General features: G+C 50.8%; 1 protein-coding gene across 6 annotated transcripts in view; it reads right to left on the bottom strand.

Moving 5' to 3' along the window:
• Positions 1-27,013, bottom strand: part of ACTN4 (actinin alpha 4) — a 129,087-nt gene that overhangs the window by 10,223 nt on the left and 91,851 nt on the right. For all 6 annotated transcript variants that reach the window (XM_053401827.1, XM_053401831.1, XM_053401826.1 and 3 more), the window contains exons 9-14: positions 18,376-18,468; positions 17,115-17,345; positions 14,440-14,587; positions 3,448-3,598; positions 445-553; positions 195-335 (exon numbers count right to left, since the gene is read on the bottom strand). In XM_053401827.1, the coding sequence (XP_053257802.1) occupies positions 195-335; positions 445-553; positions 3,448-3,598; positions 14,440-14,587; positions 17,115-17,345; positions 18,376-18,468 (873 nt within the window). The remainder of the gene's footprint in view (positions 1-194; positions 336-444; positions 554-3,447; positions 3,599-14,439; positions 14,588-17,114; positions 17,346-18,375; positions 18,469-27,013) is intronic.

The raw sequence follows: 27,013 nt of genomic DNA, 5'->3' as shown, positions 1-27,013 counted from the left end.
TCTCCAATTGCTTGGGGAAAAGCCCTGGTGAGAGGCAGGGCCTTTCAGTCTCGGCAACTGATTTTCACGCAGTCAACAAAGCCTGTGGGGATCGTGTTTTGCTAACAAGGAGTTAGCTCTCCCTTGGATTACTGACCGGCACGTTCCTGGGGGAACTGAATTGCGCCTGGTGACCTTCCACCCCCTCCTCCTACCTCGATCTCCTCGATGGTGTGGACGATGAACATGTCCTGCAGGTCCTCCATGGCGCTCTCCATCCAGTTGTTGAAGGGCGCTGCCCGCTTGGCATATTCCAGGTGGAGCTGGTCAATGGTCTCCAGCTGCTTCTCTGTTTTCTGCGGAGGAGAGAAATGGGTCAGGTGATCGGGTCCCGTGACGCAGCGCCGACTCTCCCCTGCGTCCCCAGTGAAGGTCAGGGCAAGCTGCAGGAGCCTCCCGGCTCACCTCCAAGGCTTCCCTCCGTGTGTGGGTCAAGGATCCTAGCGAGTCCCACTGGTCACAGATCTTCTGGCACCGGGTGTTGACACTGGGCGAGTCGTAGTAGTCCAACTCACTGCGGGGCAGAGAGAAAGGGGGCATTACTTGGGGCCAGGCCAGGGGGCTAAGCTCTCTTCCCCCCACGGCCTTCATACAACCACAATGGGCCAAACACCTTGGGAGAAAAGAAGGAGAAATTACCGCATTTTTTGCTGTATAAGACTCACTTTTTCCCTCCTAAAAAGTAAGGGGAAATGTGTGTGCATCTTATGGAGCGAATGCAGGCTGCGCAGCTATCCCAGAAGCCAGAACAGCAAGAGGGATTGCTGCTTTCACTGCGCAGCGATCCCTCTTGCTGTTCTGGCTTCTGAGATTCAGAATATTTTTTTTCTTGTTTTCCTCCTCCAAAAACTAGGTGCATCTTGTGGTCTGGTGCGTCTTATAGAGCGAAAAATGTGGTGTATTCTTAAGGCTCTCTTGTTGCAGAGGTCATGATCTCTGCTTAGAGCACACCTGTCGTCTTTTAATTATTGGAACAAATAGCTCCGTTAGCAGAGAATGAGATTCTCAATCTCAGGGTTGTGGGTTTGAGCCACAGAAATATGCAGGAAAGCAGCAACCGGGTCCGAGAGACACCATGCATCTATTTCCTCCCTGAGCCCGGCTGCTGCACAACCAACACAGTGGCAGCTCTCGGACACCAGAGGGTGCTGTTCCCCCCTTTCAAGGTTCTCTGCCCACCAGGCGGACGGGTTGGGAGCTCTCCCCCAAAGTCTCTGGGGGGTGGGGTGGGGGGGCCCGGCCCAGAGAGCCCAGTGCCCAGCCCCAACAGCGGCACGTTCCCAGCCAACATCTCCCCCCCCCCCGGCCTGAATGCAAAGTTTTTAGCAGAGCTCCTCTGGAAGGCTGCATGTCGCTACACGTTTGGGATGGAGAAAGAAAAGCCGGGAGGCTTGCCAAGCGAAATACCTTGGGAAGGGGCCAGCGGAGCCACAGCAACAAGACATGCGGGGGAAACAGGGTGCCTGGTTTCAGGCAGAACACCCCTAACCTCAGATCCGTGTCTAACTCATGACGAGGGGGTGGGAGAGAAGGGTATTTATTGCCTAGCGACTCCCGAAGCAACAGATGGAGGGTGAAAAGGCTTCGGCGGCCTTTAAATGGCGCTTTTGCTATTTCAAGGCGCTTTTTTTTTTTTTTTTTGCAAGAGAGGTGTTTGTGTGTGTGTTCTCTCCCCCACGAAGCCATGCCGCAGGGCCACACACATCCATGTTTCCAAGTTCCCTGCCATTCCCAGCCAAGGGAATAAGAGCCGCTATTCATGGCTCTCGCCTGTGTGTGTACTAATTGTGTGCGAGTTTATCCGAGTTGGAGGGGGGCAGGGAGAAGGGGGGGGCAGGACGAAGAAGTTTGCAGCAAACTCTTACAAAAAGCACATTCTGGTGTGACACAAAGGGAGGAGGGGAGGAGAACAATAGGGGCACTGTGTCTCTCTCTCGTGTGTGTGTGTGTGTGTGTGTGTGTGTGCAAGTGGAAGAGAACACTCTTTTAGGAACTCTTTCCAAAAGGAGAGGTGATCCCAGCCGTTTCTGTGCAGGAGCCAAAGACGCATTGGAAAGGGATTCTCAGTGACAAACGGAAAGGAAAAGGGGCGGCGAGGTTGCTATTTTGGACCTGCCAGAAATATCACACAGTGTCTCTTTGTGTCGGCCCCCTTGCTGCAAGACGGTTCGAGTCTCACACACACACACACACACACACACAAGTGGGCCTGGGTGGTGCGAGGGAATGGCTGCTGAGAAGCTTTCTAAAGGGCCCGGAGGCTGCTGATGTTTCCTTTACACAGGATGCAGGAAAATCTTACGGCATAAATGTGCATGTGCGCACACACACACACACACAGCCCAGAGTGACTGAAATTGGGATTTTTACTGTCTGGGCTCGAGGGGGCCAGAGGACTGGCTCAGGAGGAAGCCACAAGTGTCCTGGCTTTAGAGCGGCAGTCTGATAGTTTCAGCAAGGAGGCTGCTCCGAGCGTCGTGGTTTCATTCAACTTTGGGTTCCCAGATGTGGGTGGACGGCAACTCCCATCATCCTTGGTCTCTGATCTAAGATGGCTGTGGATGATGGGAGTTGTAGTCCACCGATGCAGAACCACAGAGCTGGAAGGGACCCCAAGCGTCTTCTAGTCGAACCCCCTGCAATGCGGGAACTGCAGGTAAAGAATCCCTGACAGATGTCCATCCAAACTTTTGTGTAATAAACCTCCAATGAAGGACAGTGCCATCTTGCAAAGTGGTCCATTCCACTGCTCAACAGCTCTTAGCTGTTCTTCCTGGCCTGGGGCCTGAGTTTGAAGAACACCTGCCCTAGAACTGTATTTTTAATACTGTATTTTATGCTGCTTTTACAATCACCGTATTTTTCGCTCTATAAGACGAACTTTTCCCCTCCTAAAAAGTAAGAGGAAATGTACTCCTAGAAAGTAAAAAGTACTCCTAAAAAGTAAGAGGAAATGTGTATGCATCTTATGGAGCGAATGCAGGCTGCGCAGGTTTTGCTGAATCCTGGAGAGCGAGAGGGGTCGGTACGCACCAATCCCTCTTGCTCTCCTGGCTTCGCTTCGCTGGAGAGGCGCTGTGCAGCTTTCCCTCTCTGCGCAGCGCCCCTGGAGAGGCGCTGTGCAGAGAGGGAGAGAATATTTTTTTTCTTGTTCTCCTCCTCTAAAACTAGGTGCGTCTTATGGTCGGGTGCGTCTTATAGAGCGAAAAATACGGTAATTGTTTTAAATTTGTTGTTAGCCGCCCTGAGCCTGGTTTTTGAACCGGGAAGGGTGGGGTATATATAAAAATGCGACGGCGCCCCCAGTCCCAATATTATGTGCGCTCATGGGCATAGCCTGGGTGGAGGTGCCCCCAGAAAAAGAGCTGCTTTTGCCAGGGGTGGGGAACGGCCTGGGGAACAGCGTACTTGAGCTCCTGCGCGATGGCCGCTATCTGTTCCACACGATCCTGGTGAGCTGCCAGATCGCTCTCAAAAGCTTCGTGCTTCCGGATCAGGGCCTTGATATCCGACAGGGTGGCTGTTTCGTAGTCCTTCTGCCGCAGCATGGTCTCTTTACCTGGGGTTGTTGGGAGAGAAGGTGGCAGGGGCTGGTCAAAAGCTATCGAGGAGACCCCGTCGCAAGACAATAAAAAAGCATTAAGATAAATTCAACAGTGTAAATAAGTTTTGATGGATGCAACAATGGATTACTGAATGGTTTAGTTCGTGTAAAATATGCAGGGATGTATGGTATGTAAAGGGACGCGGGTGGCGCTGTGGGTTAAACCACTGAGCCTAGGGCTTGCCGATCAGAAGGTCGGTGGTTCAAATCCCCGCGACGGGGTGAGCTCCCGTTGCTCGGTCCCTGCTCCTGCCAACCTAGCAGTTCAAAAGCACGTCAAAGTGCAAGTAGATAAATAGGTACCGCTCTGGTGGGGAGGTAAACGGCGTTTCCATGCGCTGCTCTGGTTCACCAGAAGCGGCTTAGTCCTGCTGGCCACATGACCCGGAAGCTGTAATCCAGCTCCCTCGGCCAGTAAAGCGAGATGAGCGCCACAACCCCAGAGTCGTCCGCGACTGGACCTAATGGTCAGGGGTCCCTTTACCTTATGGTATGTAAAATGAACATACCATACAGGGAATGTTCCACAGAAAGAGAAGTCACTGATTTGAGGTTGTTTAAATGAATGAAATGTAAATTAGAAAAAATTAATAAAAAATTATATACGTGATGGGCGGGGGGAGAGAAGAGGAATGTCACCAGTCTCCCATGGAGCCTGTCACAAGGACAGCTGTAGCACAATAAATCCTCCAGTTCAAGTCTCACCTCGGCCCCACCTACAGGCAATCCATGTGGTCTTGAGACAGACACCATTTCCCTCCATCTCCTCCTCTTCCTCATCTGCTGGACTACCTAACAGGGTTGTTTTACCTCGCAGCAAAGCCTGCCGGCTGAACTTGACTGACTGCAAAGACATGCCCAACTTTGCTGCTCCAGGCAACACAGTAGGAGGGGGGTGGCAGTGCTTTGGACTACAAATCCCATCAGCCCCAGCCAGCGGCCTGATGGGAGTTGTAGCCCAAAACAGCTGAAGGGCTTCGGGCCAAGAAGAAGGCTACCCTGAAAGGTGTAAGGCAGGGGTCAGCAAACTTTTACAGCAGGGGGCCGGTCCACTGTCCCTCAGACCTTGTGGGGGGCCGGTTTATATTTTGGGGAAAATATGAATGAATTCCTATGCCCCACAAATAACCCAGAGATGCATTTTAAATAAAAGGACACATTCTACTCATGTAAAAACACGCTGATTCCTGGACCGTCCACGGGCCGGATTGAGAAGGCGATTGGGCCGGATCCGGCCCCTGGGCCTTAGGTTGCCTACCATGGTGTAATACAATAATGCTAGAAAAATGCCATCTGTGCTGCTGATAGTAGTACGACTCATGCAACACGTTGGCCACTAATATACACACAACAATTACCAAAATAATTATATATTCTTTATCAATCTTCTGAGAAAAGTACAAAACCAGCCGCCTCAGCAGGAAAGTAGGGGCGGCGCCCAGAGGCTTCCTGGAGCCAATCAGAAGCCATGCCAGCGTCTCTGCCCGCCCAGAGGCATCTGCAGCTTTTGACTGGCTGCAATCAGAAGCCGTGCTGCGTCACGGAAGTCAGTCTCTGCGCCGTGCCTGTTTAGCGCGGGGACTGGCAGAGCGGGCTGCAGGGTCCGCAAGGTTCACGGGCCGGATTAACAAGCCTGGTGGGCCGTATCTGACCCGCGGGCCTTAGTTTGACGACCTCTGGTATAAGGTCTCCGAAACAATGACTTGCCCTCGCTGCCACTACAGCCGTTGGCACCTGTCTGTTTCGAGAGGCAATGGAGTGCGCCTCCGGGGGTGAAGTCAAATCACTGCATTAGCAGCTATCCAAGTGAGCTCCCCGGGGCGCAAGCCTGGGCAGTGTGCATGGAGGTCTTGGGCAGCCCAGAAGACAAGACCCCTCTCTCGGCCTCACTGATGTGGTCCCAAGGAAAGCAGAGCAGGACGTTTGGCACCAGCTTGGCTGCAGGACCTGCTGGAAGCTGGCGTACAAGGCGCCATCCAACCGCCTTAGGGACTCCGCTCTGGATTTGTGTAGTTCACTCCTTTTCCTCTCCTGAAGGTATTACGCATGGCAGCGGAGGTTAATGGGTCAGAGTCATAGCTGTCAACTTACAGATTTGAAAATAAGGGACCAGAAGCCTCGAAAATAAGGGATCAGGAGCCAAAATAAGGGATTTTCCAAGCACAGGTATGTTCGACTTCTGAGCCCCTCTGAGCCAAAGGCAGAAAGCCCAGCCAGCAGCCAAACAAAGCCTCAAGCGGTGGTTCCCACAGCGCAGCAACCCGGCAAAGGGGATGCAGCAAGGAAAACCACCGTCACCTCTCTGCTGGGAAGCGCTGAGCAAAGGCAAGTCTCCAGGCAACGCGGCCAATTTGATCGGCACAAGGCATGCAAGCTCCACCCCCCAGTCGTTCTTAGACTCCTTATTGGGTGAGCAACGCAGCCAAGCAACACAGTTGGAGCCTCCCTCCTCCCTGGCCGGCAGGGAGGGAGGGAGAGGAGCTGCTTCCTTTGAAACCCAGGAAATTTAAGGGACATCATCAATAAGGGACAGCAGCCGGACACAGCGCTGGGATAAGGGACTTTCCCACCAAATAAGGGACGGCTGACAACTATGGTCAGAGTATCACTCGAGATTAATAGCGCCCCCTGATGTCCTGTTTGTCTCACTGGTCAGGGCGGGGGGTGGGGTCCCTGGAGGGGTGGGCTGGTGTTTCAAGGATTCCCCCACCGCTGTCAGCAGCGCAGGCCAGCTCAGGGAATCCCCAAGGTATCCTCTCCTTGGGATGACATCACCGATCCCTCATTGGCCGAAGGGAATTCAGGGCTTGCCCAGGGTCTCCACACCTGGAGGAGGACACAGGTGGTTTCTGAAGCCCTTGTGGCTCACAAGTTTAGGGGGGAAAGATGGGGTGAGGTACAGAGGGGGAGACCTCCGTTCTAAAAGCAAAGTCTCTCTGCTTCGGCTGCTTGCACTCAGCCAGCTCAGAAACTGTCCCGTTCCCCCACTGCCGCCGCCCCATCATCTCTCCACCGCAACTCCCAGTTTGTCTGGATTTCTGTCTGGCCGGCAGCCAAGGGAGAAATTTCAAAGCTAAGCATGTCCCGGGGAACAGCTAACTGGAACAGAAGAGCGCTTTTCAAAAAAAACCCAAGCCGCTTTTCCGCTCCCGACTCAAATAGCTTTCGAATTAGCGCAGAGGGCTCCGGCTAACGTTGCCAGGTGGAGAGCAGAGGCAGCTTTTGCCTCAGCCCCCAGGCCAGGCCTGGGGAAAGGGGGGAGACGGGGAGGATGGTGGCAACTGGAAGCCCAGACCAGAGGGATGAGCCGAGAGGAAGCAGGAGCCGGAGGAAAGGTCTCCAAAGCTCAGGAATGTCAGCGGCATGCAGTTCTCTCGTTTCCTGCGCAGCCGGAGGAAGCCCAGAGCCGGCTTCCTGTGTCTGGGACCCTCTTTGAGAGGGTGGGAGGAGCAGGCGGGAGTTTCAGGGTGCTGTGGGCAAGGGAGCCCCATATTTCACCTTAGTAGCATCAATGAGTTTTCCCAGTAGTGATGTATGGAAGTGAAAGCTGGACTATAAAGAAGGCTGATCGCCAAAGAATTTATGCTTTTGAATTATGGTGCTGGAGGAGACTCTTGAGACTCCCATGGACTGCAAGAAGATCAAACCTCTCCATTCTGAAGGAAATCAGCCCTGAGTGCTCCCTGGAAGGACAGATCCTGAAGCTGAGGCTCCAAGACTTTGGCCACCTCATGAGAAGAAAAGAGCCTGATGTTGGGAAAGATGGAGGGCATAAGGAGAAGGGGACAACAGAGGACGAGATGGCTGGATAGTGTTTGCGAAGCTACCAGCATGAGTTTGACCAAACTGCGGGAGGCAGTGGAAGACAGGAGGGCCTGGTGTGCTCTGGTCCAGGGGATCACGAAGAATTGGACGCGACTAAACAACTAAACAACAACAAAGCATCAATGAGAATGTGGGCTGGTGGTCCTGGTGCCTTTAAAAACTTTTGAGTTGAAAGCAAGGCCCTGTAATAAACAAGAATCTGCCCTGATTCCCTTATGGGGGACACAAGAGCCCTCATAGAGTCCTTTGTAGGTTCTCAATCGGTCGGGGAAAATAATAGAGGCCAACCAGAGAATATTGAGAAGTAAAGCAGCTGGTAAGCCTGATCTCTATTGAAACTCTTGCAACAAGGTGCTCCCCTCTCACGCAGAAAAGGAGGACCACCCAGAACCAGGGGGCCCCGCCCTTATATAGACATTTTAAATTGCCCGCCCTGGAGTCCAAGACCACCCCCAGAAACATCATACCTACATCAAAGAAAAGGCGGTCAACAACAGAAATCTGAGTGCTTTGTTTACCTCCTGCCTGGCAGGTTACTTGTTAATGGTCACTTGATTGGATACCCTGGGGAGCCTGGCCAGTCTTTTGTAATGATAAATACTTAGTTCCTGAGCCAGGCCACAGGCTCACCCTATTCATACACAGACATACCCTTAAGACAGGATTTGGGAAGGAAAAGACAATGGGGAGGCTTTTCCATTTTCCTTTGACTTTGCAGAGAAAACATTTGGTCAGTTTGGGAGCCAAAATGGTTTCATGGTTGTTTTCCTGTGCTGCTTTAGACATGTGGTTTATATATTTATGTACGTGTTTGCTTGGTACATTTATTATATATATAAGACCTTTATTTTTTTTATTTCAGCCCCCACCAGGGGTTTGAGCTAAGGAGGTAGAGGCATACCCACAGCCACCCACACCCCGAGGCCTGGGGGCTGCATTTTGCGAGTGCAGCTGAGCAGTTTATTTAGAAATTTCTGCCCTCCTGTCCTTTCTCTCTTAACAAATTTATATCGTAGGTGATGCTGAATTTAACCACAAATCATTTCTTACAATGTGCATCAACCATGGAATGAATGTTTGCTTATTTCCTTTTTGTCCTTGATTTCTATTGATTACTTAAGTTACTCAGTTTTAAATCCAATAAAGCATTTAAAAATAAAATAAAAATTTACATCCCCTTTTCTCCAAGGAGCTCAAGGTGGTGTACGTGGTCGTTCTCCTCCTTTCTCTATTTCATCCTCAAAACAAACCCTGGAAGGTAAGCGAGGCTGAGAGGCTGTGACTGGCCTGAGGTCGCCCATGGCGAGTTTTGCAGCCGAGGGGAGATTCGAACTCTCGTCTCTTGGGACAGCTCAGGAGGAGGAGCACAAGGCTCCTGGGCCCTACCTCACAGGGTTGCTTTGCAGATAAAAGGGGGGGCAAGGAGAACAACACATGTCACCTTGAGCTCCTTGGGAGAAACGGTGGGATGGAAAAGTAATAAAACAGATAATTCATAATAAGTGCAAAGAGACACGGGTGGCGCTGTGTGTTAAACCACAGAGCCTAGGACTTGCCGATCAGAAGGTTGGCGGTTCGAATCCCCACCACGGGGTGAGCTCCTGTTGCTCGGTCCCTGCTCCTGCCAACCTAGCAGTTCAAAGCACATCAAAGTGCAAGTAGATAAATAGGTACCACTCCGGTGGGAAGGTAAACGGCGTTTCCGTGAGCTGCTCTGGTTCGCCAGAAGCGGCTCAGTCATGCTGGCCACATGACCCGGAAGCTGTACGCCGGCTCCCTCGGCCAATAAAGCGAGATGAGCACCGCAACCCCAGAGTCGGCCACGACTGGACCTAATGGTCAGGGGTCCCTTTACCTTTAATAAGTGCAAAAGAGAACCAAGCACAGCTAGAACAGCCTCAGGGGATCACACGTCAACTGGCTGAGAAACAGAGTTTTGGTTACCTTCCTGCTGCTGCCTAGGTGGGACTCTTTGGCGTTTCTTAGCACCAAATGAGTTCCTTCTTCCAGTTTCTCCCCTCCCCACATCACCCCCAAGGAGCAGTCGGGGGCCACACTGGGCCTCCTATAGCAACCGACTGCCCACTTTGATGGATGAAGCCAAGTTGGGGGGGGGAGGGAGGAGGTTGGATGGGGGGGTCGGGGGGGCTCCTCCCCTTTGCTGCAAGGAGAAAGGAATTTGCCGTGTGCCTGACCAAGCCCAACAGGAAGCTGCAGGGAGGCTGATAACACTTCCACCCTTCCCAGGCTCGGCTAAGAATAGGGCGGGAAACAAAAGGACTGCAGCCAGAACCCAAGGAGATAAACAACTGATCTTGGGCTTTCAGGAGACGTAGCAGAGCTCTCTGGGCCTGCAGGCTCCTCCGCGTTGGAAGGGTGTAGTACCTTCTTAAACAAAACACACACACAAAAGGCTGGGCAACTCCTACTGGAGTCAGGCTGGCACTGCAAAGTGTTAGGTATGATGCCAAGTCCAGTCTGGTATGGTTTGCCGGTGTGATAGGAATTTTGAGGTCTTAGATAAATGTTAAATGTTCATAAGTGTCCCAACCAAGCACATACATAGATCGGCACAGGAAGACCGACCCGAAACCATTTTTGATTCCCAAACTGAAATGTTTTCTCTGCAAGGTCAAAGGAAAATGGAAAAGCCTCCCCATTGTCTTTTCCTTCACAAATCCTGTCTTAAGGGCACATTTAAGATATGAATAGGGTGTGAGCCTGTGACCTGGCTCAGGAACTAAGTATTTATCATTACAAAAGACTGGCCAGGCTCCCCAGGCAATCCAATCAAGTGACCTTCAAACAGGTAACCTGGCAGACAGGAGGTAATCAAGTCACTCAGATTTCTGCTGTAGACTGCCTTTTCTGTGATGTAGGTCTGATGTATCTGGGGGCTGGTCTTAGGTTACACCCCTTCTGTGATGTATGTATGATGTATGGAGGGATGGTCTTGAGCTCCAGGGCAGGGAATTTAAACTGTCTATATATGGCCTTGCGCGCCATTGTTCTGGCTTCCTCCTCCCTCCTGCGTGTGGTGAGCGAGGACCCTGTTGTAACAGATCAGTAAAGATCAGGCTTACTAGCTGCTTTGCTTCTCAATATTCTCTGGTTGGCCTCTGTTATTTTCTCCTACCAATAGGGATCCTACGTAAGGACTCAATATGGGCTCTTGGATACCCCATAAAGGGAAAAGGGAAAATTTTGTTTACAACAGAGGGACAGGCCTGGGTTTACAGAAGCCGTCCCAGTTTCTGATTTGATTCCAGAATGTCCCGCTTTTCCTTAGGAAGTTCCTTCTTATCAACGAGAAATGTTGAAGGGTATGGGTTTGACATGGACAGCAATGCTTTTCCAAGTTACCAGGCAGAGAGGCAGAAAGAGGGGCAAGGAGTAGATACTGGCCAACTACCCAAACAAAAACTAAGATTCTCAGGTAGCCCAAGCACTGTGTAGGTCAGTCATTGTTATTCCCTGCCTGCCATTATTTCACAGAATCCCAGAACTGCAGAGCTGGAAGTGCAGGAAACCTTGGAAGGAAGCCACCAAGTCCTCTTAGGTTTCATCATACGCAGGCAAGAAGGGAAAGCGGAGTATAGTCAGAAAACACACCCTGGACTTTAAGGAGGCTGGTTTCAAAAAGCCCAAAGGAACTACTGGGTGAAAGTCCCAAGGTCAGAAATACTCCAAGAGGAGTCCAAGATGGATGGGAGCTTCTTAAAGGCAAAATACTGAAGGCACAAAGGCAAACCAACAAGAAATATAGGTGGGAGGAACCTGAAAAAACTGGTGCGGCTGCAGAGGAAGAAGAAAAATATTTGTAACCTGTCTTGCGAGCCCGAGTTCATTCTGAGCTTTGGCCCGCCTGACCTTCTCCCTGCGACTGTTGACTACTTGTGTGTATTCTTCCTTTGTGATTTCCCCTTTCTTGTTTCTTAAATGTGCCCTTCTTAAATCTCAGCTCATCTGTAAGCTCCTTCTGTAGCTACCTTGATTCGTGTGATGGCAAGATGGATTTTATTACCTTTAATTAATTAATTTTATTGGTTGCTCTTTTCCCATGGCAACTCAGAGAGACTTATAATATTTTAAGCAAAGCAAATAAACATATACATACATTAAAACCAGCATAAGCACCCCGTTGCATTAAACCATGCCATTGCCAAAAAAAAAAGAGGCCATAGATAAGTTAAAAGTAGAAGCCCTGGTTAAAAAGTAATGTTTTTGCCTTGCCTGGCGCCTACAGATATGCAATGAAGGTGTCAGAAGAGCCTCCCTGGGTAGAGCAAATAGGGAGCCACCACTGAGAAGGCCCAATCTCGTCTTGCTGCCCTCCAGACTTCTTGTGGAGGACACACATGAAGAAGGGCCTCAGATGATGATGGCAGGGTCTGGGTTGGTTCGTACGGGTCCTAAGCAGTTTAAGGCTTTAAAGTTCCAAAACCTGCATTTTTAACTGAGCCTGCAACCTAATTGGTAGCCTGTGAAGTCAGGCCAGGATTGGTATCATGTGCCCAGACCGTCTTGCACCGGTGAGCTATATATATATGTATCTCAGCATATGCATACCCCAATGCTCTAAAAGCATCTATTTAACAACAGCTACTCCCCCTGAATTCCCTCCAGGCATGAAAAATAAAACAGGACATGTCATGTTGGATCTGAGTCAACACTGGCCTAACCCAGCGCTCTGTCTCCGGCAGCAGTTAGCCAAGCGTTCCCTGGGGAATCTCAGGCGGAGGACGAGAAGAGTCTCCATCTCCCTCCTCTTGTTTCCCTTTTTTTCTAATAAAAGCTGTCCTTGCAGGCGGCCGCCACCCCTGTGGCAATGAGTTCTTTAGGCTTCACAGGCACCTGGTTAGAAGAAGACGCTCTCTGCCCGGTGTCCGAGCTGCTAACGCATTTCGCGTTCAGTCTATGTGACAAGGTCACGCGTGGAGAAGGGCACAGTGGCTCCCAGGAAGCCCCTCAAGCTATTTTGCGAGCCGCCTTGCGGGGAGAGCCGGGTGCGAATGTGATCCCATTCAGCAGCCTGGGTTAAGGGGGGTACGTATGCAGTGGGAGAGCTCAGAAAACCCAGGCTGTGTTGCTGAGTTGCTGGCACTCAGAAAACACCACCGGGCTAGGGGATAAATGTTTGGCTCTGGATAAGGCAAGTTTCATTGGTTCATTGGCTCCCCCCCCCAACCAAAGAAAAACCAGACGGCCACTCAGCTCCCTTTTCTTCTTTCAATTATTTCCGTCGCTCCCAAAACCCACGGAAAAGCAGAAACAGATCGCTTCTGCGCAGCTGTAAGCGCCCCCTGCCCCCCTCCACACACTTGCGCAAGCTAAACTATGTTTCCACCCCCCCAACCTGGCAATGTTCTTTCCCCCAACCCTATGAGAACAACATTCCACCCGGCACATTCCTTCCAGAAGGGGGGATTATGGCATTTCTCTACGGGGCGAGACCCGCAGCTGCCATGTTGGAAGGTTCGGCCCTCGCGCCTTGACATCTGGCCAGACTGGAAGAGGCCGGAGGCTAGGCGTTTAATAAAAAGGCAGCGGTACACACACACACACACCCCCCGGGAAGCCGACCTCCCTCCTGGAAGAGGGGAGGCGTCTCTGGGCTACCTCCAAAAACACACGGCCACCAGCACCGTCACGGGGGGGCACTTGGGTAGAATGTAGCGGAAGGGGGCATCGCGGGACTCCACTAGTTCACTCCATGCCTTTGACCTGCAGGATTTGAACTCCATGCAGTATCTGTGTGAGTGCCTGGAGGCGGTTGGAGGATGGATGGCGGCTAACAGATTGAGATTGAATCCTGACAAGACAGAAGTACTGTTTTGGGGGGACAGGAGGTGGGTGGGTGTGGAAGACTCCCTGGTCCTGAATGGGGCAACTGTGCCCCTGAAGGATCAGGTGCGCAGCCTGGGAGTCATTCTGGACTCACAGCTGTCCATGGAGGCGCAGGTCAAATCTGTGTCCAGGGCAGCTGTTTACCAGCTCCATCTGGTACGCAGGCTGAGACCCTGTCTGCCTGCGGACTGTCTCGCCAGAGTGGTGCAAGCTCTGGTTATCTCCCGCTTGGACTACTGCAACGCGCTCTACGTGGGGCTACCTTTGAAGGTGACCCGGAAACTGCAATTAATCCAGAATGCATCAGCCAGACTGGTGACCGGGAGCGGCCGCCGAGACCATATAACACCGGCCTTGAAAGACCTACACTGGCTCCCAGTACGTTTCCGAGCACAATTCAAAGTGTTGGTGCTGACCTTTAAAGCCCTAATCAGCCTCAGCCCAGTATACCTGAAGGAGCGTTTCCACCCCCACTGTTCTGCCCGGACACTGAGGTCCAGCGCAGAGGGCCTTCTGGCAGTTCCCTCACTGCGAGAAGCCAAGTTACAGGGAACCAGGCAGAGGGCCTTCTTGGTAGTATCGCCCTCCCTGTGGAACCGCCCTCCCACCAGATGTCAAAGAGAACAAGAACTACCAGACTTTTAGAAGACATCTGAAGGCAGCCCCGTTTAGGGAAGCTTTTAAAGTTTGATGTATTACAGTATTTTAATATTTTTTTGGAAGCCGCCCAGAGTGGCTGGGGAAGCCCAGCCAGATGGGCGGGGTATAAATAATAATTATTATTATTATTATTATTATTATTATTATTATTATTATTATTATTATATCTGTCCTGCATGTTTTTTTTAAAGAGTTATTCCCTTTGTGCTTTGGAACTTCCTGCCTATTGACATTAGGTGGGCTCCATTGCTGTACCTGGACAGCAGTAGCGGGAAAGGCTGGCTGTTGCTAGCCACAGATGTTGGGTGTGTTATTTGTGTGTCCTACGTGCACGGGAAAAAGCTGTGTTTTGCCTCCGGAGAAGGCCCCAGGTTCAGGTTCCTGACCCTGCCAGCCATCGCAGACGACAGACGAGCCAGCTGCCTCGCTTGGCACAAGGCAGCATCCTGCATCCTTAAGCTCACCTTCGGTCCAGCTTTCATGGATCGACGCCTTCTGCCTGAACTTCTCAGCCAAGTGGTCCAGCCTCTCCATCCTTCGGATCTCATTCAGCAGCCACTCTTCGTAGCCTTTCTCCGCCTGCTCCAAGTGCTGCCAGCCATTATTGATGTCCTGGGGAGGTTTTTGGAGGGGAGAGGGGAACGTTCAGCATTGTAACATGGCTGCACTTCCATCCCATGTCTCAGCTCGGGCTAACACTCTCCCCAGGTGGTTGTAGACCACGGTCAGCAAACTATTTCAGCAGGGGGGCGGTCCACTGTCCTTCAGACCTTGTGGGGGGCCAGACTATATATTTTTTTTGGGGGGGGGGAAACGATGCATGAGCCCCGGTGGCTGCTTACCAGTGTCTTGCGAGTGGCAGGGGCTGGTGGCAGCGGCGGTGGCGGGACGATGAGCGGCGTGCAGAAGGGCTCCAGAGAGGAGCTGCTTAAAATGGCAGCCGCTCGAGCGCTGCTGCTGCTGGCACCAACAAAACCCAGCCCCCTTCCTCCTCTAGGCAGGGCGGGGAGAAGCCAGGAGGAGGGAGTGAGGAGGAGCCGCCGCCGCCGTGTGAGGGAGAGGGAAAGAACGTGCGCACTGGTGACCCACGCGGCAATTCCCGGACTGTCCGCAGGCCGGATCCAGAAGGCAATTGGGCCTGATCCAGCCCGTGGACCTTAGTTTGCCTACCCATGCTGCAGACCAGGTACGTCCAACAGGTAGATCTACTGGTAGATCACTGGACGTCTGTGGTAGATCACTGTCTCCCCCCAAAGAAGCTCAACAAGTTTGGTTCCCCTTTTTTGCCCTGCACCCCAAAACGGGGCTTTCCTCCTCTCTAAGAAGAGCTCAACAACTTTGACCTGAACCCTGAAAAAGGGGGTTGATCACTGCCAGTCTTTAACTCTGTGAGTAGATTGCAGTCTCTTGGGAGTTGGCCACCCCTGCTGTAGACACATCTAAGGACTTAAGAACATAGGAAGAGTCTTCTGGATCAGGCCAATGGACCACCCATTTCAGCATCCTCTTCTCAACAGCGGCCAACCAGATGGCTGTGGGAGACCACTCCCCACCTGTGGCTCCCAGCTATCTTGAGAAGCATTGCTGCTTCCGACAGCCCTCTCCTCCACGAATCTGCCTAATCCTCTTTTAAAGCCATCCAAGCTGGTGGTCATCACTGCCTCCTTTAAATATGCACAGCACGAAGAAGTCTTTTCTGTTATCTGTTCTGAATCACCTGCTTTTTTTAAAGACGACATTACAGAACTTACGTTCCACAATGTGTTTCTCTTATATATACAGTTGCACCTTGGTTCTCAAACGCCTTGTGAATCGAACGTTTTGGCTCCTGAACGCCGCACACCTGGAAGTGAGTGTTTCGGTTTGCAAACGTTCTTTGGAACCCAAACGTCCAACGGGGCTTTTGCGGCTTCCGATTGGCTGCAGGAAGCTCCTGCAGCCAATCGGAAACTGCGCCTTGGTTTTCGAACGCTTTCGGAAGTCGAACGGACTTCTGGAACGGATTCCGTTCGAGAACCAAGGTACGACTGTATATATAAGCCCCCCCAGCAAACAAGAAGTGAAACACAGCAAGACAAACTCATCATTTCCGCTTAATAGCTTCTAATAGCATTTCTGAAATTGTTCTAATTGCCTTCGTTGCAAACCCATTGGGATTGACTAGGGAACGGAAGGCAGGTGAGTTGGGCAAGAGATGCAGTCTGAGCATCACCTCCTCTTAGGACTTCTGCCTGTCCTATCTGGGGGTCTGCTGGGCTCTCGCTTAATCTTGCAGGCACACACGCTCGTAAACATAGGGAAAGGGGCTGTATGTAACTACTGGATGACCACCCCCTGGTGCCTTCTGGCTGTTTTGCACTCCCAGCCGGCTGGGCCCGATGGAGCCTGGAAGAGCTGGAGGGCAGCAGGCTAGGGAAAATGCTGCTCTGCCGTTTAGAGACACTGGAAGAGGAACCTGACTGCACATGCCATTGAGTTCTTGTTGATTCCGTAATACATTGTCACAGCAAACCTTAATGACTTGGAAGATAGGCCAGTGTCCGCATATTGCACATTAAAGGGAAGCAAGGATGGGGGAAACACCCAGTGATTCTGGCTCTATGGGGCATTTGCAGCCAAATTGAGATTTGACATTAACTCCAACCCAACTGCTCTGTTGGGACGCGGGTGGCGCTGTGGGTTAAACCACAGAGCCTAGGACTTGCCAATCAGAAGGTCGGCGGTTCGAATCCCCGCGACAGGGTGAGCTCCCGTTGCTCGGTCCCTGCTCCTGCCAACCTAGCAGTTCAAAAGCACGTCAAAGTGCAAGTAGATAAATAGGTACCACTCCGGTGGGAAGGTAAACGGCATTTTTGTGCGCTGCTCTGGTTCACCAGAAGCGGCTTAGTCATGCTGGCCACATGACCCAGAAGCTGTACGCCGGCTCCCTCGGCCAATAAAGCGAGATGAGCGCCGCAACCCCAGAGTCGGCCACGACTGGACCTAATGGTCAGGGGTCCCTTTACCTTTAATTGCTCTGTTGGCCCAAAGCTGAACCAATTCTGACTCTGGAGGCACAGGGCACCCACCCAACACCACCTGGAGCTCCACTCTGCCACCCTATCGGCCCCCTTCTGCTTTTTTAAGTGGGCACACTCACCGAGACCATCTTCCCCTCGGAGGGCATGAAGGCCGGCCGGTTGCTTAGCCGCAGCTTGGTCTGCAAGGTGTTGAAGTTGATCTCCAGCTGGCACTTCTCCTGCACCTTGGGGGGCTTGTGAACCCGCCGGTAGTCGCGGAAATCCTCCAGCTTCTGCTGCATCTCCTGGATGGTCTTCTGCGGGACGCGGTTCTCCAGCCAGGGGATGGTGCGCTGAATCCACTCCAGCAGCTGAGGATTGGCAGGGCGGAGGAGAGAGGCGGAGGTCAACGACAGCGAGGGCAACAGCCCCAGGGATATAGTGGCTCCTCCCCACCACCCTACGCAAAGCCCAGGGACAACCTGCGACAAGCCCAGTTCCTGCACTCTGCTCTGCCAGTTACGGCAACCAGAATTCCATTTATGGTGGCCCAAGTGGGACAAAACTGCTCCACGAAACAGCTCTCACATAAGAACATTAAGGACAGCTGAGTGGCAAATCAGAGGCCAGCTACCTGTTCTCACTGTGACCAGCCACATAATAATAATAATAATAATAATAATAATAATAATAATAATAATAATAATAATAATTTTTATTTATACCCTGCCCTCTCCGGCCGAAGCCAGGCTCAGGGCAGCTAACACCAGTAAAATTACAATGGGTAACATAATAATAGGGTGGGGGGACACCCAATTTAAAACATAATAGGGTGGGGGACACCCAATTTAAAATACAGGGTAAAATGCAATTTAAAAAGCAGCCTCATTTTAAAAGTAGCCCAAAGATCAAAACCATAAGGGGAGGGAAACATAAGGGTCAGACTGAGTCAAACCAAAGGGCAGGCGGAAGAGCTCTGTCTTGCAGGCCCTGCGGAAAGACGTCAAGTCCCACAGGGCCCTGGTCTCTTGTGACAGAGTGTTCCGCCAAGTCGGGGCCAGTACTGAAAAGGCCCTGGCCCTAGTTGAGACCAATCTAACCACCTTGCGACCTGGGACCTCCAAGGTGTTGTCATTTGTGGACCAGGCGGTCCCCTAGGTACATGGGAAACCCTGCAGGAAACCTTGAAGCAGGGCCAGAGCATGACCGGTCTCCCCAGCCAGTGGTTTCCAGCATGGCTGGAGCCTATGACCCTGGAGGCACAGCACAGCCATCACGGCTGGCAGCCGTTGGCAGCCTTATCCGCCCCCCATCTGGATGCCACAATCTTTAGGGAGGTCTGGCAGCCTCGGTGCTCGCCCCATGGGACTCGCAAGGGGAAGGGGTCCTGTCCGCACTCACGTCAGAAGCCAGCTTCTCGTAGTCTTCCATCAGGTGCTCATTCTCCTGGTTCACGGCCAACACTTTGCAAATCCGGTTTGCAGCCGTCTCAGCCTGCGGGGGGTTTTGGGGGATGGGGGGAGAGGAGGGAAAACCAACATGGAGGAAATGGTGATACGAGAAACAAGCTGGCAAATCAAACACATGAAAACGACAGCAGCGACAGAACGGCCTGGAGTCGGGGCAGAGCGTGGAAAGGAGGTGGCGAGACAGAACAGCCCTGCAGAGCCCACCGGGTGCAGCTGCAGGCAGACAGAGCGTGGTTTCGAAGGGAAGCCAAGGTGGGTGGAGAGACTCTCGTGGCGTACCCAAGCATCGCCTGGAGGTGCACAGGTCTCATCCCCATTCATAACCCACCCTTCCGTAACCCCCAGGATAACAACTTACCGTATTTTTCGCTCTATAGGACACACTATTTCCCCTCCAAAAATTAAGCGGAAATGTTTGTGCATCCTATGGAGCGAATGCAGGCTCCTTGACTTCAGCGATAGCAATGTGAAGCGTCCGAAGCGCAGAAGGAGCGCTCCCTCCGCACTCCGGAGGCTTCGCGTTGCTTTCGCTGAAGCCTGGGGAGCGAGAGGGGTCGGTGCGCACCGACCCCTCTTGCTTTCCAGGCTTCAAGGATAGCCGCCTGAAGCCTTCGGAGCGCACTGTGAGTTCCTGCTGCACTCCGGAGGCTTCGGGTCCCTTTTGCAAGACTCTCCCGGCTTCAGCAGAGAGGGAGAGCTGCGCAGCACCCCTTCAGCAAAGCGGGAGGAGAAATGGAAGGGGCTCGGTTTTTCCTGCCGCTTCGCTGAAGGGGCACTGAGCAGAGGGGGACATTATTATTTTTCTTGTTCTCCCCCTCTAAAACAAGGTGCGTCCTATGGTCGGGTGCGTCCTATAGAGCGAAAAATATGGTATTTATGGACAAGGCAGCTAACACTCTAGCCCTGCAGCTACTGGTGCAAGTTACGAGTTAGGCCTGAGGTTTGCAGACCCGTCAGACTTCTGCGCTTTTGAGTACAGTTGAAGTTCCTATGGAAAAGGGGTGACCCAGCCAACCTCCCTTGGAGCTAAGCGCAAGCGTGCTCTTCCGTTGCATTCCGCACTCCGCAGATGATGGTCGCCCGGTTTGGATGTACGCATCTCAGCGTGCCAAGCCAAGCCAAGCCATGTCCTTCCCTTCTCCGTTCCCTGTGTGTAGCAACGACAGCGCATCCTGAACTAATTAGCTATGGTCTCCCATTAAGTCTGAGCCGAAAAAATATATATAAAATAATGATTGGAATACGGAGGGGATGGTTTGAACTTGGTTCCAATCTGGGTAACCATGGTTTCCTGGTTCAGGATGAATGGGGAAACCATGGTTAAATTAACCAGGGGAAGCAGCAAATTGCAGTGGAGGGAGGGAGGGAAGGAGGGGAGAAAGGACAGAGCACATGCGTGCAAGGGACACACGTACTTCAGCTTAATAAGCCAAGAGAGGTACGTCTGAACCAGATCGTCACGTTCTATCTAGGATTTGGCATCTACGGAAGAGGTTCAGATCTACCGCTCGTCTTTACTACAGTTTAGGTTTCAGTAAAGTTATGTCTATTATGTTTAGTCCTGGTTTCCCTGTCTTTCATTTCTTTGCGATGTGCTCCACAGATTTTCAGCGGCTTGGTTTTGGGGAGCTCTTATCTCCCCGAACATCATCAACATTTCATTTCAATCGAGACTAGGCTTTCTTAAACAGCACAACCCAGTCTATCCTTACCAGTACTATTGAATGTTTTCTATCCTGCCTTTCTGATAAAAGAGAGCGCTCAGACCAGCTTATATCAACCCCAAAAAAACAAAACCAGATTTAAAAAAACAAACAAACAGAGAGAAGTGACAGTTACAGAAATATTTTTCTTTAAAGGAAAAAGAAAGCGTAATAGCAGCGGTAAAATATTTTTAGAAAATCAGTTACACACACACACACACACACACACACAGCCTCTGGAACAAGCAGGGGTGGCCCTATCTTACTAGAAAGCAGGAGGGGGGGAAAGGGGTAACACAGAAGCCATGGGATGGGGGGGAAGTCAAGAGATCGAGTACCTTGCAAGGAGCAGAGAGAGTCCAAGGGGAGGAGATGGAAGCCAGACTTCAAGAGAAAGAGTGGAAAGGGTCTACAGAAGGACGGGCAGAGGGAGAGAGCCATGGAAGAAATGAGTTGCCAACAGAATAGGATATTCAGAGGAAAATAAAAAAATATATTTTTGCTCGACTAGGAGAGAGAGAAAGAGGATAAGCCGCACATTCGAGGGGGAACCTTTGGCCCTCCCGACTATTGCTTAACTACAATGCCGCTGCAATGTATTCTATTTTTAAATGGAAGTTTGAACCAAAATGGCAATAGGTCCATCAGAGGAAGTGGCAGAAGGTGAAATACTTTGTATAGGGGAGAATTCTCTTATTTAACCACACCACAGTTAAGTGCTTCCCACTGGTGCTGTCGTAAAGTCACAATTCTAGGAGGACTTTGAGATACAGTGGGGGGGGGGGACAACACGAATAATAATAATAATAATGATAATAATAATAATAATAATAATAATAATTTTATTGTTTAGACCCCGCCCACCTGGCTGGGTTTCCCCAGCTACTCTAGGCAGCTTCCAGGAAAATATAAAAAATGTCAGACATTAAAAACTTCCCTGAACAGGGCTGCCTCCTAAAAGTTGTGCAATTCTTTATCTCCCTGGCATCGGATGGGAGGGCATTCCGCAGGGAGGGCGCCACCACCGAGAAGGCCCTCTGCCTGGTTCCCTGTAACTTTACTCTGGTTCCCAGTAAATTTAAGGCATCTAGGGTCTATAATATTGTACAGAAACCTTGCCCAGCACCAGCTGTTTTGGACCACCTCGCCGTCATCAGCCTCAGCTTGCGTGACAAATGATCGCAGGTGACGGGGAATTTGGGGGAATGTCGTCTCTTAGGAATCAAGCGCTGGAGGTCACCAGGGACCTCAAACACATCCCTGCGCAGCTGTGCCTGTGTGCCGCAAACAAGGCACAAACTGCAGGCTTGGAAGAAGATTCGCTTGGCCTTTTCGCCAGAACTCTAATGCCGACCAGCTGGAGGCAAGATCAAAAATGGGGGGCACAGAGTCTGCTTCGTACTGATGGAACCAGACGCTGGCACAACCTGTGGCACAATGGCTAGAGAGCAGAGACGTGGGAGACTCGGCCATCAGGCTCACTGGGTGAAAGTGGGCCAGTCACTGTCTAACCTACCTCGCAAGGTTGTTGTGAGATCGGAGAGGGGGAAAGGTGGGATCACAAATGCAACAAATAAATAAGCACATTTTTTTAAAAAATGTGAGTTACTACAGATCAGGAATTCTAGCAGTCTAATTCAGTTAGGGGAGGATGGAGACACAATGCTTTTCTCCCTCTGCATTTTACTATGTAAGACAGAGCTATTCCGCCTGGCTTCCCAATTTGAACTTAGCCTGATCTTCTATTCCCCTTCCTTTCCCCTCCCATTTTCATGAAGATTACCCGTTCTGGGGTCCCACAGCTAATTCTCCCCTGGTCTCCTCGCTGACCCAAATAGGACTAACTTAGCCAACTAGCCCCGGTGATCATCTAATGTTTATTGGATGGATTTTCCCCCCTAAATTGATTTTTGGATTCTGAATTTATTCACGTTTTATACTGTATTTTATGCTGGGTTTTTTGTTGCATCAATTAAGTGTTTTAAATTTGTTGTTAGCCGCCCTGAGCCCGGTTTTCTGAGCCAGGAGGGGCGGGGTATGAATAAAAATTTATTATTATTATTATTGGGAGTCAGAAACTCTTGCTAATCGGTGATCTGCAGCAAATCATCTGGCAATCCTGTCCTACCGTGTGTGTCCCCCATAAACCGGCGTTCCCCGAAAGCAGTGCCGACAGGAGGTGTCTCCCTGAACATCTGGAAGATGCTGGGTTGGGGCGGGGAAAAGGCTGCACAGTACAGTGGTACCTCGGGTTACATACGCTTTAGGTTACATAGGCTTCAGGTTACAGACTCCGCTAACCCAGAAATATTACCTCGGGTTAAGAACTTTGCTTCAGGATGAGAACAGAAATCGTGCTCCGGCGGTGCAGCGGCAGCAGGAGGCCCCATGAGCTAAAGTGATGCTTCAGGTTAAGAACGGACCTCCGGAACAAATTAAGTACCGTATTTTTCGCTTCATAAGACACACTTTTCCCTTCCTAAAAAGTAGGGGGGAATGTGTGTGCGTCTTATGGAGCGAATGCAGGGGGGAGGCAGGAAGGAAAAGCCCCCAAGAGCAGCACACAAGCTTCGCACGGCTCTTGCGGGCTCTTCCCCTGGAGGGAGAAGGGACTGACACGGCCAGTCAGTCCCTTCTCCCTCCTCGTAGAAAAGCCCGCAGGAGCCGTGCGCTCCTTAAAGGGCGCGCGGCTCCTGTGGGCTTTTGCAGGAGGTGGGGGAATTGCCATAGTGGCGCGCAGCCTCTCCCAGCCTCTCTTTGGGGCTGGGGGGGGGGGGATAATATTTTTTTTCTTGATTTCACCCTCTAAAAACTAGGTGCGCCTTATGGTCTGGTGCGCCTTATGGAGCGAAAAACACGGTACTTAACCCGAGGAGCCACTGTATAGTGATTTGAGCTGGCTTCTGCAGCAGGGTTGACCTGACCCCACAGTCTGATTTAGAAAAAGCGCAGGTGGTTTTTTGTTGGTTGGTTTCCAAAAAATACGGGGTGCAGCGGCTCAGCCTGGGCTCCTCGGTCCACTAATTCAGCATGCTTCCAGACAGGCTTCCCAAACAACTTGGAGTCCGTGAACACACACACACACATATACACACACACACAGAGGCATGCCAGAGAGAAAGCAGTTACAAGGCGAATAATCAATCCCAGCTGATGGGGAGAACATGCCAGCTGAGCTCCAAAGCCTGGGATCAGACACAAAGGACAATCATAAAAAAAAAGATTGGCAAGGCTATAAATTCACACAGTCCAGCTCCCCGCACCCCAGCAAACACACACACACACACACCAAGGGGAGGGCACACTTGCAGACGCAGCACCCCGGGTGCAATTAAGTTCAGGCTTTTATAGGGGAGGGAAGAGTCTGACCCTCGTCTCCAGCTGGAATATGCAGGACAATTTGCTCGGCCAGAGAAAGGGGGGCTCCGCTTCCTGCCTATAAAGGATTTACACGTTTGGAGCCAATAAATTAATGCCAAGCTTTAATGGAAAACACTTGGCTGAAGTTCGGTGGCAGATCTAACATGCTTAAGGTTCGGGGGGGGGGGGAACCAGCTACAGAAAAACCCACACATAGACAAGAACGCCTTTTCAAAAGCATCCATCGGAGTGTTTGGGTGAGGTCATTTCTCTCCCCGCGTTAGGCATGGCTCTTTTTTGCCTTCCATGCTGAGCGAAGCTTCCAGCTTTCGCTGGCGGCCAGAGGCAGGCAGCGAAAACTTCTTTTCTTTTCTTTTTAACGCAGAGACGTTTCCTGCAAGCTAGCTCCCTCATGCAACCTGAGAGTCTGCCCAGAGCCGCCGGCAAAAGCCCGATTACTTTTTTGCCAGACGGTCAAAGGATCCAGAAGGATCCAGCCGTTTTCACCCGCCCACCAAAGACGCCCACCTGACAACATCCACCGCCTTCTAGAATTCTGGCTCTGTGGGTTTTTAACTCCTCTGCCCTTTATTTTAAATAGATTTGCCACGGCAATATTTCCTTTCCTCTGTTTCGAAGTGATTTGCGATTTTAATATTGTGTTACTGGTTACATCCTTTTTTCTTTAGGATTAAAAAAAAAAAAAAAAAATACCCAGAGAACATTAGCGATACGGCAGCCTACAAACTGCATTAATAAAAAACACAAATGGATGTTTGCCGGGGTCTGCAGCCATCAGAGACTGCCAGACTCCTCTGGGTGAAGGCCTGAGCTTTCCTTGCTTCGAGCCTTACAAACCAAGGGCTTCGATGGCCTGTCACTAATTTGGGGAAAATGGATTACCGTATTTTTATGTATATAAGACTAGGGTTTATTTAACCAAAATATTAGGTTTAAAATTGGGGCTCGTCTTATACACGGGTAGTGCTGAGGGCTGTCTTCTTAATTTGGAATCCCCCAAAATAGGGTGTGTGTTATACATGGGGGCATCTTATACACGGAAAAATACGGTAATTACAGGATCGAGTTAGTTTGCCAAGTCCACACAGACTGATGGGGAAATTCACTTACTATGGGTGAATTAACCCTAAGGTAAAGGGTAAAGGGACCCCTGACCATTAGGTCCAGTCGCGGATGACTCTGGGGTTGCAGCGCTCATCTCGCTTTATTGGCCGAGGGAGCCAGTGTACAGCTTCCGAGTCATGTGGCCAGCATGACTAAGCCGCTTCTGGCGAACTAAAGCAGCGCACGGAAATGCCGTTTACCTTCCTGCCGGAGTGGTACCTATTTATCTACTTGCACTGGCGTGCTTTCGAACTGCTAGGTTGGCAGGAGAATTAACCCTAAATGCCTTCAAATCAGTCAGGCAATCAAGTCAGCTGAAGTCTGAACTTCCCTCCCCCCAATGAATGTGGGGAGAAAGTAGAAAACATCTGTGGTTTGTGAGAACAAGGCCGCAGGGGGTCTCCAGGCTATTCCAGATGAACTATTATGGACTATGAGGGCAGGATCTTGACCGAGGCACTGAAAGGAAGTTTCATGGATGAAGGCCACAACACGCTATTTGCCCATTCGGACCTGCGGTCAATTGTGACACTCAGAAGACGGAAGCAGAATATTTAACCCCTTGGGAATTTTGCTTTTATGAGAGCTCTGAGTAGGATACCTTTTAGAGGGCAGGGTGAAGGAAAAGCAAGAACGATGGCTTTTAAAGAGAGAGAAAAACAACAACAAGAGGCAGAGTAGTATAATGGCTAGAGCAGCGGTGAGGAACATGGGTCGTTGGACTCCAACTCCCATCAGCCTCAGACAGTTCAGCCGTTGGTTAGGGGTGATGGGAGTTGTAGTCTAGCACCACAGATTCCCCAGGCCTGGGTTACAGTACTGGACTTAGACCAGGGAGACCCAGGTTTATGTCCCTGCTAAGATATGAAAGGGGACGCGGGTGGCGCAGAGCCTAGGACTTGCCGATCAGAAGGTCGGTGGTTTGAATCCCCGCAAGGGGGTGAGCTCCCGTCGCTCGGTCCCAGCTCCTGCCAACCTAGCAGTTCAAGAGCACATCAATGTGCAAGCAGATCAATAGGTACCACTCCGGCGGGAAGGTAAACGGTGTTTCCGTGAGCTGCTCTGGTTCGCCAGAAGCGGCTTAGTCCTGCTGGCCACATGACCCAGAAGCTGTACGCCGGCTCCCTCGGCCAATAAAGCGAGATGAGCACCGGAACCCCAGAGTCAGTCACGACTGCACCTAATGGTCAGGGGTCCCTTTACCCTTTACCTAAGCTATGAAAATAACTGGCAGCCGCCACCTCTTAACCTGGCCTGCAGAGAGGATTTTTTTTTTAAAAAGGGAGGGAGCCACCGCCAAAGACCGGGAATGCTTTCAGGAAATTAAACATTGGCAGCCTGACACACGAGCTAAAGGTGATGCATCTTGCAGAAATGCAAGAAGGCATTTGATACGGAAGGACGAAGGTTAACCTTCCCATAAAACTGCTCTGCTGGTCTCTAAGGTGCTATATTATAATTTTTAAATTCTTTTGGAAGGATTCTTTTAAAGACTTTCTTTAATTTTTTTGAAGACCTGATTCTTTTAAAGGAGTTTTTAGGCTTTTAAGAAGAGTCTTCTTTAAACTATCTTTTTTAAAGAATTGTTTTTATTTATTCTTCCCAGAAGTAAAATGTCAACCGAGAAGCCCAGAAATATGGCCAGGGGGACAGGAATGAAGGAAGATAAAAGCCAGAAGAGTAGGTGGGAAGGGCAGGTAGAACCTGTCAATGGTGGTGCCTAAGGCAAGGAGTTCTGCATAGCCTGAGAGGCAGGGAGACCCCTGAAGACGCTGGCTTGGAAGACAGATCTGTCATCTTCCCAGCTCTGTGCAATGGTGGCAACAGGCTTGTTCATAATCCAGAGCAGAGAGGAGGGAGGAGAGAGGGGATTGGGTTGGGATGCAGAAGAGGGGGGAAAACTGGATCAGAATTCTACACCCGAAAATTGGAACTTCTGCAACCTGCATAAAATATGCAAAGCAGGCAAACTGACATTCCTAAGTACCGCATTTTTCCATATATAAGACTATATTTTCAAGTTTAAAATTGGGGGTCGTCTTATGCACGGATAGTGCATATGGGGGACTTCTGTATTTGGAGTCCCCCAAAACAGGGGTCGTGTTATACACAGGGGCGTGTTATATATGTGAAAATATGGTATATTTTTCACCATTTACTCGGCTTCTGTCAGTCAAGAGAAGCACAGGACTGCAGGCAATGTGGACTTGCAAATCCACCCAGAAGTCAGAGGATGGCAAGGTTTTTTTTGCCAGGGATTCCCCAAACAGAGCCAAGCCTTCAAAACACTAAGGACTAGGAGCTTGCTTCTGTTAGGATTAAAAAAAAAAAAAGAGCTAAGGCTCTCGGGGTGTTACAGTTCGCACTCAATTCCCCTATTCT

The sequence above is a fragment of the Podarcis raffonei genome, chromosome 8, assembly GCF_027172205.1.
Source record: "Podarcis raffonei isolate rPodRaf1 chromosome 8, rPodRaf1.pri, whole genome shotgun sequence".
Classification (NCBI taxonomy): Eukaryota; Metazoa; Chordata; class Lepidosauria; order Squamata; family Lacertidae; genus Podarcis; species Podarcis raffonei.
The sequence above is the reverse complement of the archived record's forward strand: the minus strand, read 5'-3'. Positions and strand labels throughout refer to the sequence as shown.